Raw genomic sequence first — 14,818 nt, forward strand, 5'->3', positions numbered from 1 at the left:
GTCTCCCCCAGTAAAAACATGAAGTAGCAGGGGACATTTCTTTGATGAAATTTAAGACATTTACACAATAAATTGATACAAAAAAGCACAAATTTGGTGCATAAAAATTCACCAAAATGTAGGAAATTAAGTGTTTGATGCTCAGTTTGAAACAACTTGAAATCTGCAGTGGTGTAAATACACACTGAGGGTTTTAAGTTTAATGAAGTGGGATTCATGCATATAAGTTCATTTGAACTACAGCAAGAGGGTTATCTGGGTCCCAAATTTCAGAGCAGGAATTTCAAGTCACTTCATTTTCACATCTGTTTTTTATTTATTCATGTTCAAATCTGATGAAAACGTGACGTGACGTGTTGACATTCACACAAGGCATGAGATTTAGATTAAAAAAAAAAAAAAAAGGTTCAGACGAACCAGAGCACTGATTTTCAGTGTGGGTCCACTGCCACCATGTGGTGAAGAGGTCAACTTGACCTCAGTGAGGAGATTCAACAGGTTTAATACAACCCAGTACTGTACAAAAGACACATACTCCAAATACCACCAGTCTATATTGATTACACAATGTGTCAAATACAGGACATTCCCTGCATATTATTAGCAGCCTTAATTTCTTGAGCACATGCTGAACCATATGAAGTTCACTCTGTTAACGGTGGTGAAAGAGTTAAACTAAGACGTGCGTGTTGCTCCTGTTGTGCACGCGGCGGAAAAAAGCATATTCCCGAGATTAACTCACATTACAGACATTTGAAGAGGTTTCAACCCAAACTCTCTCTCTCTGTGGTGATGCTGTGCGCAACTGCGTGACGGAGTGGAGTGTATTCAAAACACCACCCCATCACCCATGTCAAACTCAAATATTCGTCGTCAATGCCTCAGTGTTGGAGCTCCTCACATACAGACACCATCACATTGAGCTATGGAGAAGTTTGTGCTCGCACTGATTTGCCTGCTGAATGTTCTGGTGTGTTTTGGTACCGGTCAGCACCATTTACGCGCAGGTGTCGGACCGTGGAGACAGCGGTTTCAGTGGGAGAATAACGGCCAGGTGTACAGTTTACTGAGCACGGGGACTCAATATCGCCCACCTGCGCAGAGCAGAAGACGCACTCAGCTTTTACTGACAACAAAAAACAATTTTAACCGACATCACCCTCCTGTTGCGCTCAGATCCACCAGAACCAGATCTGGAGAGCTCGAGGACGCACCCGGGGGTCACGTTCAACAAAATGACCTCACTCAGATGGATGCGTCGGTTCTTAGTGTTGATGCTGGTCAGTATTTACTTGCCCCAGGACGACCTGGGGCACGTCAGTCCCCACCGCGCATCGCAACGTCTAGAGAGGCTGTGGCTGTGGGATACCCTTCTCATCAGGCACCGTTTAACGGCAGCGCTGCTGCTTTCACCACCATCCGGGAGTTCTCCGGCAGTGGAGTCCCTCGAGGAGGCCGGAGTACACCTGGACATGGCGCGCAACAGGCCACAGCGTCACCAGTAAGATCACCGGACTTTACGCACAGCCGAGGCGGCAGGATAAACTCACAATCACCTGCTCGGTCACCTGCTGCAGGTGGATGGGTCCCCATGGCTGAGGATAGTGGGAATGCTCGGCGCATTCCACAGCGAACACATTTAGGAGACGCTCGCAGTGCGCAAAGAGCGCAATCACTGACCAGAATCACACCGGAGTCAAACGTTTCTCCCACAGCACTGTCCAGTAACTCCGTAGAAATACACTTCTCACGCCCAAGGCCGGATGCAACAGGGACTACGGACATGGGTGACCCACGGGACCCGCACAGCATTCATCACAGGAACTCAGTTTTCTATAATGTTTACCCACCAGACCGCAGGAACAGGATCACTGTGCGCCCTTCACCAGGACCGGGATATGGCACCAGGTTCTTCCACAATGGTGAGGCGGACTGGAGACCTTGTAACCAAGCTTCAAAGAAAACCTTAATTGATTACACCCTGATATCAAAGTCTGAATAATAACGAGCTCTCTAAGTTACAGCTCATTTTCTGGTGAAGCCCTGAGTGTAGCAGATGCCTCATACTCATTTTCAAAATTTAAATCCCCTTTTTATAATGTATTTTTAATGGGAATGAGACTTAATGCCTCCTTACGGCAAAACTAATGTCTCCTGTATGAGAGCCTCTGAGCAAAACTGAAATTAGATGGCTGATTGATGGACTGCAGCGGGTAATTAGTGAGGTAGCCGGCCAGCAGAAAGTATAAAGTATTCAAAGTTCATAATCTGCTGAAGTATACTATTAAAGTAGGCCTATGTGGTATCAAATGTACTCAGGTAGAAAAAGTAAAATTACTTATTAACATTCAGATTTGTTCAATTTCCTATATTTTTTTATATCAAATCAGTAGATGTGAAGATTTTTTGTACTTAGATAGAGGTGAGCTACACAATGTAATGTTCTAATGTGTGCACCACATACATTTCTGTTGCCACATCACTAAATCACATATTCTCTGCCCCAACTTCCTTAAAGAATGTAACTAAAAAGCTCCCACCTGTTTTCCAGAAGTACCTGCACTGAGTTAACGCATGCGTTCACATTAATTTAAAGTTGTGGATTCATTCTTTTCTGCAGGTCTCCCAGACTTGGTTCCTGACCCTTACTACATCCAAGCTGCCTCTTACATCCAGAGAGTGCAGATGTACGCGCTTCGCTGTGCTGCTGAAGAGAACTGTCTTTCCAGGTGCACTCATTTATTTGACATCACACAGCATTAAGCTGTCAGCCAAGTCAAGACCAATTACATCAGTTAATTAGTGAAGACACCAGTAGATTAAGGGTCAGCCTGATGATTCTTGTTTCGCCCTCTGTCCTTGATGGGCATTTTGTTGTGCACATGCTCTCTGCTGTGTAATAAAATGTTATACCTTTAAATGCAAAAATCAATGGGTACACACCTATAAAGAAATAATGATGATCGTTTAAGGTTCCTCTGAGGTTGCTTGCCACATTAGGATGTGTGTTGGCCTCGGTCCCATTTGGAAGCTATAGCAGAGTGATAGAGCGGCTGGACACAAACCTGGCAACCGCCCGAGATTCTCCCCTCTGATCTGAGCAGCCACTTTGCCAAGTAAAAGAAGCTCTGAAGTGAAAGGCAAAGGATTCCTGAGGTGAATGCAAAACCTACTGAGGCAAGACCAGAAACCACCCCTGTCGCTTACACAGTAGTGCTCCATTATGTAAAGCGCCCAGCGAGGAGGAGACGGAGTTCAATGTGCAGTGAAGTGTGTGTGGAGGATAATGTGATGTAGAGATACCACAAACAAAAAGGTGAAACAAGTCAGCCCCTGCTGCGCTCTCTCAGTGAGTTAGGTGTCACTTCTGCTCAGAGTGAAGATACTCGATGTGAACTTTGCTCATTATGTTGCTGTTTCCTTTTACTTCAGGTCTGCGTATCACCCGAGTGTGAGGGACCTGGACTACAGAGTCCTGCTGCGGTTCCCACAGCGTGTGAAGAACCAAGGAACAGCAGACTTCCTCCCAGTGAAGCCCAGACATGAGTGGGAATGGCACAGCTGTCACCAGTGAGTTCAGTGTTATAATACCCAGGGCATGACCAGTGGTGGAGGGAGCAGGGGCGTAGATATAGACAGTGCAGGCAGTGTGATTGCACTGGGGCCTCTGGGGTGGAGGGGCCCTTGGAAGTGATTCAGATTACCACCTTGGAAATATACCCGTGTTCAAAGATAAATGATAAAGACAAGAATAATATTCATTTTAAAATGGTGCCCTTATATATGTCCTCAAAAAGACTAACTCATTCTTTTTTCTTTTTCTTTTTAAAAAATATTCAGTAGCTATCTAAAACAAAATTATGTCCTTTTCTTCACAAGCTATAAAATCTATAAATATGCTATAAAAACTGTTCAATTAAATGATTAATTTCTTACTTGTTCCGTGTTTTTGTCAGCTGCACATTGATGATTGCTGGGTGTAATGTATGTTGATGTTGTCCTATGTCAAGTCTCTATTTGTGTCAAGACAATACATGCACGATAGCGTGCACCACGGCCCATATCAATAGCATGCCTATAGGGCCCGTCATAACAGTGTGCACTGGGGCCTGTCGTAACTTCCTTATGCCACTGGGAGGAAGTATTCAGATCATTTGCAGAAATAAAAGAACTATAACCACACTGTGAAGATACTCCATTACATGTAAAAGTCCTACGTGTAAAAGTGTGTAAGTATAATCAGGGAAATGTATTCACTGTACTGTGCACATACAGTAGTGCATAGACTCTGCCAAATCTCAGGAACAGTTAACTTTGATGTTTTTCAACCTAGACCCTAATTTCCCATGTTTTTGACTGTGACTAATAGAATTTTTTTTTAACCTGGTCCAGTATTGAGTGACAGGGCTGCAATGTAACCATTCAGGGCAATTATGCACTGTCAATTTCCGTCCACTGAAAGTGCTTGTTTTTGCCACTCACATCCATCCATCCATTTTCAACCACTTATCCAGAGCATGTTATGGGGGCAGCAGGCCGAGCAAAGCACCCCAGACATCCCTCTCCCCAGCAACACTTACCAGCTCTCTGATTCAATACTGGACCTATTTAAAAAAATGTTGTTGGGAAAATAGGGGCCACGTTTAAAAATGCAGATGTTACCCTTTAATTATAGAAAAATGTAGATCACTGTCTCTTTTACTCGTTGTCTTCATTATTTCATTAGTTTTGTAGCTGCCAGTGTGCTGAGATGTAAATATTGCCCATGGGTCTTTACAGTGTAGTAAAATGTGCAAATCTGGATGTGCGTTAAATGACAAAATTAACAGCGCTGCTGTAATAACAAAAAGCACAAAGAAATCTAACATTTATACACAACAGTGAGACATAATGCAAGGATAAGGCAGCATTTATTAAGACTGCAGCACCACTGGCAAAATCACTTTCTAATCACAATCCAGCTCCTCCTGTCTGCATGTCCTTGGGCAATACACTGAATCCCAAATTGCTCCTGATGAAACGATGCTCTCTTTGATCATTTAAGAGCCACCCAGGCAGCTCTACGTTGTGACAGTTACAGTTTGTTCAGTTCCTTTCTTGGAGCTAATATGTGAATGATGGAACAAAATATTAGATGTGAGAAAACAAGCAACTTTATCTTAGAAGAAAAACCATAACACATGCAATATCTGAGCATCTTTTCCTATTCTGGCCACCATGCCATCAAAATTAGCTGAATGATGATTTCCACAACACATTTGGAGTAAAGCTCTCATTTCGATCTGTGTGTGTGTGTGTGTCTGCAGGCATTACCACAGCATGGAGGCCTTTAGTAACTATGACTTGCTGGACGTCTCGACTGGACAGAAGGTCGCTGAGGGACATAAGGCCAGTTTCTGTCTGGAGGACACGTCCTGTGACCCGGGTATACAACGACGCTTCGCCTGCACTGCTCACACACAGGTTGGTCCCTCTGGGCTATGATTTATCATGACTGCGGGATAAACACTTTTCCTTAAGCCAACAGAAGAGTAATGTAAGTTTGGATTTTTCTCAGGGGCTCGGCCCTGGTTGCTACGACACGTATCACGCCAACATCGACTGCCAGTGGATCGACATCACAGATGTACCACCTGGGAACTACATACTGAAGGTGTGTACAACTGCTTTATGGAATACAATTGTTTCTCATCCTGAGCAGACTTCACAACAGCATGTTTTCATATAACCAGAATCAAATGATACATGTGTTTCTGCTCACCCAGGTGACAGTGAACCCGTCTCAGTTGGTTCCGGAGTCAGATTTCTCCAACAATGAGGTGCGCTGCGACATCAGGTACACAGGAAGCTACGTCCAGGCGAGGAACTGCAGGATCACTGTGTAAGTCAGTCTTGTGTTCTCACTCCTTGCAGCTGAGATCAGAAGTAAAAAGATCATTGACGTCTACTCTTTGTTCCACAGAAGCTGACCTGACTGAAGACAAAATAAGTCTCATAGAAACATACTTAATACCTTCTTGTTGCTTTATATGAACAGTTGCTGCTCTGTTGTGCAGCTGTTTTACTCTACAGTGTTTTCTATTTGTATTTATGTCATGTGATATCTTGTAGCTACAACTACGCTAACTAGGTGTTAACTTATGTTATTTGTAAGAATATACTTTTTTAAGCAATGCAAGACTCTTCTGTTAGCTCTGTGTGTGTGTGTGTGTGTGTGTGTGTGTGCAGGAAACTTGAGGAAAGTGTGTTAACGAATAGAAAGAAAACAAGTTATTGTTAAAGGAATACTTTACCTGCTAAATGATCATTTATATATCAATTACTCACTCTGTGTTATGCTGAGTTCGGATAGGAAACCTTATTTTTCTCGCATGCCTCCACGGTGAACGAAGAATCCAAAAACAGAAAATTCTTGATGATTTTAATTACAGCAACACTATATCAAAACATCCATATAAACTTTCAGACAACTCGTGCAGTATAAGTCTCATTTATTCAGTCGTATGCTCAGTGCTTCCCATACACATGCATTTTTAGCTTAAGTATTAATATTTGAAACACAATGTCCTGTGAGAACTTCTCCGTGTTTTTAGCCACCACCCAGATTTTCAACAGCGTTTCACCAAACCTCTGGGAACTGTTGACCTAGTAGGTGGAAAATAGTAGATAAAGTTAGCTAACGTTAGCTAGTAACGTTAGCCTGATGTGAGCAGTACATCCATGTAATGTTACAGAAAATTACACTCAGGCACTCAGCCAAAAACAGGATGACAGTCGTTTTAATTGTGGACTCAACCACAGACAAAATAGTTGGTCTATTAGACTCTTGTACGCTTAATTATCAATGCGCTTTGTAAGGTTAGCAACGTTAAGAGGCCTGGAGGACGTGGTCACTTGCAACGATGATCGTATCAGCACTGATATGTGCAAATCTGTCAAGTTTCAGGAAAATCCCTTTTCCTCGTCTTGTATGGATCACATCCGATATGTGCTGCCTGCAGGTATCATCCAACCTTTTATGCAGTCACTTTTCTTCTCTATATCCAATTCACGCAGAATCTAGAATTTCATCTTGATAATAGTCACATGATGCAAACAAGCTATTCATCAAGAATTTTCTCAGCTTTGGATTCTTCACTTATCGTGGAGGTGTGTGAGAAAAACAAAGTTTTCTTCCTGAATTCAACCTATCATGGTGTAATTGATATAATGATATTTGGGGGGTGAAGAATTCCTTTAAGGCAGTGGTTCCCAACTGGTGGGTCGCGGTCCAAAAGTGGGTCCTGGTTCCATTCTGAATGGACAGCAAGTGACTTGCAAACATGTCTTTTTGCATTTTTGAAGTGCTGTTTCCTGCTGTCAAGTGAATAACAGACAGCTACTTGACAGAGATGGCAACCTTGCTCGACAACATGGCCAAATGCAAGTATAATGCTGAATATACTTTAATTGTGTGTACCTTGAACTAATGACAAAGGAGAACTCTGGACCTTTTGGCTGGACCAGTTGGGTGCCACTGCTTTAAGGAAGGTGTGTAAATTCATTCAGTTGTACTGTTCGACTGAATTGGTGCTTATCTTGAAGTCAACAATGGTGCTCAGCATTTTGTGTTGTCAGTGAGACCCTCAGTCTATTATCGACCACATACTGTATGTATTGGAGTGAAAGACTTACAAGTGCTGTTAAAATATAAAAACCAAATACTCTCATGCAGCATTTCCAGCAGGATGGTGTGTATGATTTGTGCACAAATGTACAGTCTATTCTCTTATGATCTAGTCTGAAGGGTATTTGACTGAATGGTGTTCTGATTTTTTAGTATATTTAATAATAAAGTTTTTCCTTTTTTAAACAAAGCCACCGTTGAAGACGGATGCCTTATTTAAAAAATCTAAAGGGTCACTACTGATGGGATAATTTGAATAAATATTTAAAAACATGAGGTCATTCCACCGCCCATTTAGCATTAACAGCAGTTAACACAAGTGAAGGGCCATTAGCATGAGGAGTGGTACATTTCTTAAATGCTTTTAGAATAACACACCTCAGAGAAATACCTGAGTGATTCCAACTAGCACGTTTACGTCTCTCGGAAATGGCACCAAAAGCCATATAGCCTCGCACCACCAGCCTGTTGCACGTTCGTCGTGTTGTGTTACAGTAGATGAGTGATTGAGAAAACATTTATTCACCTGGCACTGACTCCATGTGAGGTGTCTGGGAATGCTCTGTTTACACTTTGTCACCAGATTTATTAGGAACACTGTCTGACTCGGTAATGTATAAATAATCACCACAGCTATTTCTTCAGCACACTTCATTCTTTCTGTTCATTTTCTGACCGTGCTCTTTACTGTCCAGCACAAACAGATTCCTTCATACACTTTTAATGTTAAATATAGAGCATGAATGAAAAAGGCTTTTTATAATTTGGCGCTACAACCTCTGGTACAATTTGTTTAAGCACCATAACTCCCTGACAGCACCCTGTATGGTGGAAACATAACAACTGCAGCAATTTATCCCTCAACAGAAACTTTTGTGTGGTCCTTGCAAAGTGGAAGATTTCAGCAACTTTCATGCAAAGTCTCGATGAAAGGAGGAAATGGTTTCGGGATGTTTATGAGATGAATTTGCAGGCAGGTGGGAGCTGAGGTCATGGAGTGTGTTTTCTCTGCTGCTCTGCAGCATCTGTTACAGCAGCTCTCTTACTGACTCACTAACACAGTCCGTCTAGTGGCAGCTTCAGGGCCGCAGCAGGTCACCAGCTTCTCCACTCGCTCTCATGCTAATGAGGGTTTCTCAGATGCTGTGTGTGCCCGTCCTCGTTTGTCTCGGCTGATGATCTCCATCTGTTAGTTCACACAAGTTGTGAGGGCGACAATAAATCCAGAGGACAGTCTTAGAGAATTGTGATGGGATGTTTACACCACATGAACATTAGTGTACATTCAGTACTTAAACACACTGGTACAGTGGTGAAGGATGTATTCAAATTCCTACTTATGTAAAAGTACATAAGAATTGTCAGCAAAATGTACTTTAAAAGTTGCCAGTAGTTCTGCAGAATACTGGTTCCTGTGACCAGTGTTGTCGTTCTCAGGATCGGTCTTAAGCGGGATTTATACTTGTGAGGCAGACCCTATGCTGTAGCCTATGCATGTGGCCTACACCGTTGTGAGCATCTATAGGCTACATGTGTAGTGGTGTGTCTGTGTCACTAAGCAGTTATACACCTCCAAAACACTAGTCGGCAACGGGGTTTCTGTGGAGTGTTGTAAAGTTGAGTTGAACACACCCGAAACACACATTAAACACGGCTTAATAGAGACTATTTCAAACACAAGTATACAAATCGGCTTCACTATAACTCACAGCATTTACAGACAAAACACTTGTCTTTATCTGGACACGTTTTCCCCACAAATACAACATGCTAACGTTACTAGCACAAGCCTATGATATTTTACATTGTATTAATTAGCCTAGCAGCTAGCGATCTTTTCCTCAACTCATATGAAGCCAAGGACAACAGCAACATTTAACAAAGGTAACGTTACATAATTTGGCTCCATTACAACTCACAAGGTTCACCGACAAAATAACTTATACCAAACACGTTTTTCAAACAAATATAAGATGCTAACGTTATTAGCACAAGCCTATGGCATTTTACATTGTATAAATTAGCCAAGCAACAAGCAGAGATTTCCTCTGCTTATATGAAGCCAGGATAAATCACACACAAGACTTGAGATGCTATTTTTGTGGAGGCTTTATTGTCTTCACAATTGATTGTTTCTTATATGTGAAATTAAAGTTAATAAAAGCTTCCATTCCACTGAGGGAAATGGTTTTCAACTCGCAAAAATAGACAGGAGGTCAGCGTTACTGCAATGCATTGTTACATTTCTGGGGAGGTGCACGTATGGTGTCGATTCGACGCAGAAGTATAAATTCCGCCATAGTCTCCAGTCCACTTTTTGAAGATCTTGTCTCAAACTTGACTGCAGTTTTACTCGGTCTTATCTCTATCTCAGACGACGGGGACTAGGAATGGGGATATCACTAAATCGCCTGCACAAAAAAGAAGTGTTCAATAAAGTTGGTTGCGATAATTTCAGCTATTTGTATTTGTTTGTATTGTTTGCTCACATAAAACAAGAGAAAATTCCCACACATAAGATTCACCTCTGTAATTCCTTGTGATTATTTTATCAAGACATTTCTCATGGTACATTTACACATACACACATATATAAGGTATAGTGATAGAAGAGATGTATAAAAAAGAATTGTCATTTGTTTCTGTGGGTGTTTTTTCTATGGAAATGTGGAGGGGTCTGGTCTTGGTCATGACCTGGTCTCAACCCAGCCCCAATCTCATATTTTAACAGCTTATAGTGCGTTTTTTTTAATAGATAAAACATGAATCTAAAAAGTAACCAGTAAGTGACATATATATATATATATATATATATACAGTACAGGCCAAAAGTTTGGACACACCTTCTCATTCAATGCGTTTTCTTTATTTTCATGACTATTTACATTGTAGATTCTCACTGAAGGCATCAAAACTATGAATGAACACATGTGGAGTTATGTACTTAACAAAAAAAGGTGAAATAACTGAAAACATGTTTTATATTCTAGTTTCTTCAAAATAGCCACCCTTTGCTCTGATTACTGCTTTGCACACTCTTGGCATTCTCTCCATGAGCTTCAAGAGGTAGTCACCTGAAATGGTTTTCCAGCAGTCTTGAAGGAGTTCCCAGAGGTGTTTAGCACTTGTTGGCCCCTTTGCCTTCACTCTGCGGTCCAGCTCACCCCAAACCATCTCGATTGGGTTCAGGTCCGGTGACTGTGGAGGCCAGGTCATCTGCCGCAGCACTCCATCACTCTCCTTCTTGGTCAAATAGCCCTTACACAGCCTGGAGGTGTGTTTGGGGTCATTGTCCTGTTGAAAAATAAATGATCGTCCAACTAAACGCAAACCGGATGGGATGGCATGTTGCTGCAGGATGCTGTGGTAGCCATGCTGGTTCAGTGTGCCTTCAATTTTGAATAAATCCCCAACAGTGTCACCAGCAAAACACCCCCACACCATCACACCTCCTCCTCCATGCTTCACAGTGGGAACCAGGCATGTGGAATCCATCCGTTCACCTTTTCTGCGTCTCACAAAGACACGGCGGTTGGAACCAAAGATCTCAAATTTGGACTCATCAGACCAAAGCACAGATTTCCACTGGTCTAATGTCCATTCCTTGTGTTTCTTGGCCCAAACAAATCTCTTCTGCTTGTTGCCTCTCCTTAGCAGTGGTTTCCTAGCAGCTATTTGACCATGAAGGCCTGATTGGCGCAGTCTCCTCTTAACAGTTGTTCTAGAGATGGGTCTGCTGCTAGAACTCTGTGTGGCATTCATCTGGTCTCTGATCTGAGCTGCTGTTAACTTGCGATTTCTGAGGCTGGTGACTCGGATGAACTTATCCTCAGAAGCAGAGGTGACTCTTGGTCTTCCTTTCCTGGGTCGGTCCTCATGTGTGCCAGTTTGGTTGTAGCGCTTGATGGTTTTTGCGACTCCACTTGGGGACACATTTAAAGTTTTTGCAATTTTCCGGACTGACTGACCTTCATTTCTTAAAGTAATGATGGCCACTCGTTTTTCTTTAGTTAGCTGATTGGTTCTTGCCATAATATGAATTTTAACAGTTGTCCAATAGGGCTGTCGGCTGTTTATTAACCTGACTTCTGCACAACACAACTGATGGTCCCAACCCCATTGATAAAGCAAGAAATTCCACTAATTAACCCTGATAAGGCACACCTGTGAAGTGGAAACCATTTCAGGTGACTACCTCTTGAAGCTCATGGAGAGAATGCCAAGAGTGTGCAAAGCAGTAATCAGAGCAAAGGGTGGCTATTTTGAAGAAACTAGAATATAAAACATGTTTTCAGTTATTTCACCTTTTTTTGTTAAGTACATAACTCCACATGTGTTCATTCATAGTTTTGATGCCTTCAGTGAGAATCTACAATGTAAATAGTCATGAAAATAAAGAAAACGCATTGAATGAGAAGGTGTGTCCAAACTTTTGGCCTGTACTGTATATATCTGTTAAAACTACTTCAGTAGCCTTTTGTAACCGCACTTCTTGATTTTTCACAACTGTATCGATAAAGGATACAGAGGTCAAAAAGTATTAAAGATTTGAAAAATCTTGCCTCTTATGTCCACATCACTGGTTTTAAACCTGTTTCATAACCCCAGATTTCACTCATCCTCTTACCCAAACTTGGCCTCTCTGTGAGGCCGACACCATCTTTGGTCAGAGAGCTGTCGAGGTGATCCACTGATGTGAATTTGAGTGTGACAGAGGGTCAGGGCAGAGCCTCCTCCACCGCCACTCCAGGTGCTGTTTGCTTAGGGCAGGCCGACGTGCTAAGCCTGCAGGGCGTGCAGGATGGGCAGAGCTGCCGGTCGCCCCTGCCTGCCCCTGCTGGAAATGGCGAGGAGGAGAGAAATTCCACAGTTCCGCAGACAGCCAGGAAAACCTGACTGCAAACTGCTGGCATCAGCAGCACTGCGGCTATAAGCCATTCTTATCACGGGCTGAAGGTCTGTGAGGTTGTGCCCAGAGGCCTGACTGTCTGAGACTCCTGGTCAACAAGTGTCAGAGCCAACAGGCGAGACTGCAGTGACACTGGAGGGAAGTCAGTTTGTTCCTCGGACAGACACAAACTGCAAAACTGTCAACACTGACCCCATTAACCTTCATGCTTTTGATATTTCCTTTCTTTTTGCTCCAAATCTAAGTTTAACTTTCTAATCTCAGAGGTTTATTTTTTGCATTAAATCATCCGAAATTATCCTTTGAGTCAAGCATTTGTTGACCTGGTGACAAGAATTAAAAATTTGTGGGTTTGAACAAAGCTTGTTCACATAGTATGCGTTCATTGTGACAGACCTGCTGAAGAGTCTGTGGAAAAGGTGTGGACTTGGGTCCCAGATTTTATGACTTTAAACTTGACCTGATAAAATCAAAAAACACTTGCAAGTCAACTTGAACTTCAACACCAACAACTCATGACTTCACGCTGACATAAAACTTTGACTTGAAAACTCTTAACACTTCCCCCAGGCACAAACATTTAAAAGTATGTTTCACCATTTTGGTTCATTTTTAGTCACTCTTGTACTAATCTTTCTCCTATTGTTAGTCTATTAAGCACTCATTTTTGCCTTTGCTCCTTGAGAACATCTCTGTCTTGTATATTTTACCAGATATTAAATACTCTGTTGTTATAAAACTGGACCCAGTGAGTGACCCTGACCCAGGGAACCCACTGGTTGTTCTGGTTGGTACCGGTTGTGAACGTTAAACTGTGGTTACTGTACTTAGTGTAACTGTAATTTGAAGCATTCTCTGGCACAAGAGTTTCCTTTGGGATAAGTAATGGAATTTAATTTAATTTAATTTAATTTAATTTTATTTTATTTTATTTTATTGTTTTAATATATTAAAACAATTAATATATTTTGTTTTATTTTATTCAAAAAGTGTGCCACAAATCTATTTATTTCCCTACTTTTTTTTTTTTTTTTTACTTTTATCTTTTTATCTCATTTAGACACAGAACATAAAACATGCAACAATCTACAAAATCACTTTAAAAGAAGAATACTATTACAGGAAATGTCTTACAAATTTGGGAAGAGAAAGTTACAGACATTTTTCCAAAATGAGATACGTTGAATACAACAAGACAGGACAGAAACACAAAATTAATTTTGTTGTGGTGCTGGTTAATAGTGCTTTATGTTATGAAAGTGAAATATCAGCACTAATTTTTAAGATTAAGTCCAATGGCACTTGTTTTAACAAATCAATACATAATTTTAAAAGCATTCATGATTTTTGTTTAGTTATACATCATTACTCTGTTGTTAAAATGACATTACACATAGTGAAGACTGCATTGTGACTGGTTTAGGACTTGACACTTAACTTGGGACTTGACTTTACTTGTGACTTGCAGAACAATGACTCCCACCTCTGGTTTGTGGGATTGAGGAAATAAATCTCTCTTAACTCTGACAGCGTGATAATCAACCCCATGATGCCAGTGTTTGTATAAATAAACATCCTTCAGAATTCATTTAACACATTTAGACAAGTGTGAAGTCACACGTCAGCTCCGTGAGAGGATAAATAATGATATATAACAAGTATCCAACTATGAATCATACAAAGTAACAGTGGTATCAACAGAGCCGAGTCAGCTCAGTAACAGCTGTTCAGAACTACTGAAGTGCTAAATGAAGTATAAATCTGCACATAAACAACCACTGACACACTGAAGTGTTGATTTGAACGCCTCCCACTGTGTGTGTAAAGTCTGCAGTGTGAGCTCCCATCATTAGTGAGATAACTTGACGCCAACTTGTGTTTCTCTGTCTGGATATGTGGTCTGTATGTTTACCTTTGTAGGGGATTGTTTGTTTATAGCAAAGACTAGAAGCTGTTTGTTTTGAATATTTTTGCTCTCCTCCTGGTGTTACGCAGCTGAGTGTCTGACATCCTGAAAGAAGGAAACAATGTTTACCTGGGCAGGACGAGGACTCCCTGAGTCTGACCATTTACACATCATTACAGATTTAATAGCTTTTGAAATAGAAGAATGTGCCTAATGACCCCTGTACTTTTCTTCCCCGGAGCTGCTGTGTAAATATCCAAACACTCAACAGGCCGTCTGAGTGAGTGCATGCTGTTATTAATCCTGTTATTGTATTATTTTTGGGCTGGGAAGTGGG

General features: G+C 41.5%; 1 protein-coding gene across 1 annotated transcript; it reads left to right on the forward strand.

Moving 5' to 3' along the window:
• The first annotated feature begins 718 nt into the window (after positions 1-718).
• loxl5a (lysyl oxidase-like 5a) lies at positions 719-7,850 on the forward strand. Its single transcript, XM_033622450.2, has 7 exons — positions 719-1,922; positions 2,621-2,729; positions 3,433-3,570; positions 5,307-5,463; positions 5,558-5,653; positions 5,766-5,881; positions 5,963-7,850. The coding sequence occupies exons 1-7, from the start codon at positions 926-928 to the stop codon at positions 5,967-5,969; spliced, it is 1,620 nt and encodes a 539-aa protein (XP_033478341.1). The 5' UTR covers positions 719-925; the 3' UTR covers positions 5,970-7,850.
• The last annotated feature ends 6,968 nt before the right edge of the window (positions 7,851-14,818 follow it).

Source organism: Epinephelus lanceolatus, chromosome 6 (assembly GCF_041903045.1).
Source record: "Epinephelus lanceolatus isolate andai-2023 chromosome 6, ASM4190304v1, whole genome shotgun sequence".
Lineage (NCBI taxonomy): Eukaryota > Metazoa > Chordata > Actinopteri > Perciformes > Serranidae > Epinephelus > Epinephelus lanceolatus.

What these genes read in the sequence shown, in the direction of transcription:
- loxl5a (XM_033622450.2), top strand. Translation starts at nt 926, where the DNA reads ATGGAGAAGTTTGTGCTCGCACTGATTTGCCTGCTGAATGTTCTGGTG. An exon ending in GAATGGCACAGCTGTCACCA is followed by an intron (nt 3,571 to 5,306) that starts GTGAGTTCAGTG and finishes GTGTGTCTGCAG; the next exon opens with GCATTACCACAGCATGGAGG. An exon ending in CTGGGAACTACATACTGAAG is followed by an intron (nt 5,654 to 5,765) that starts GTGTGTACAACT and finishes CTGCTCACCCAG; the next exon opens with GTGACAGTGAACCCGTCTCA.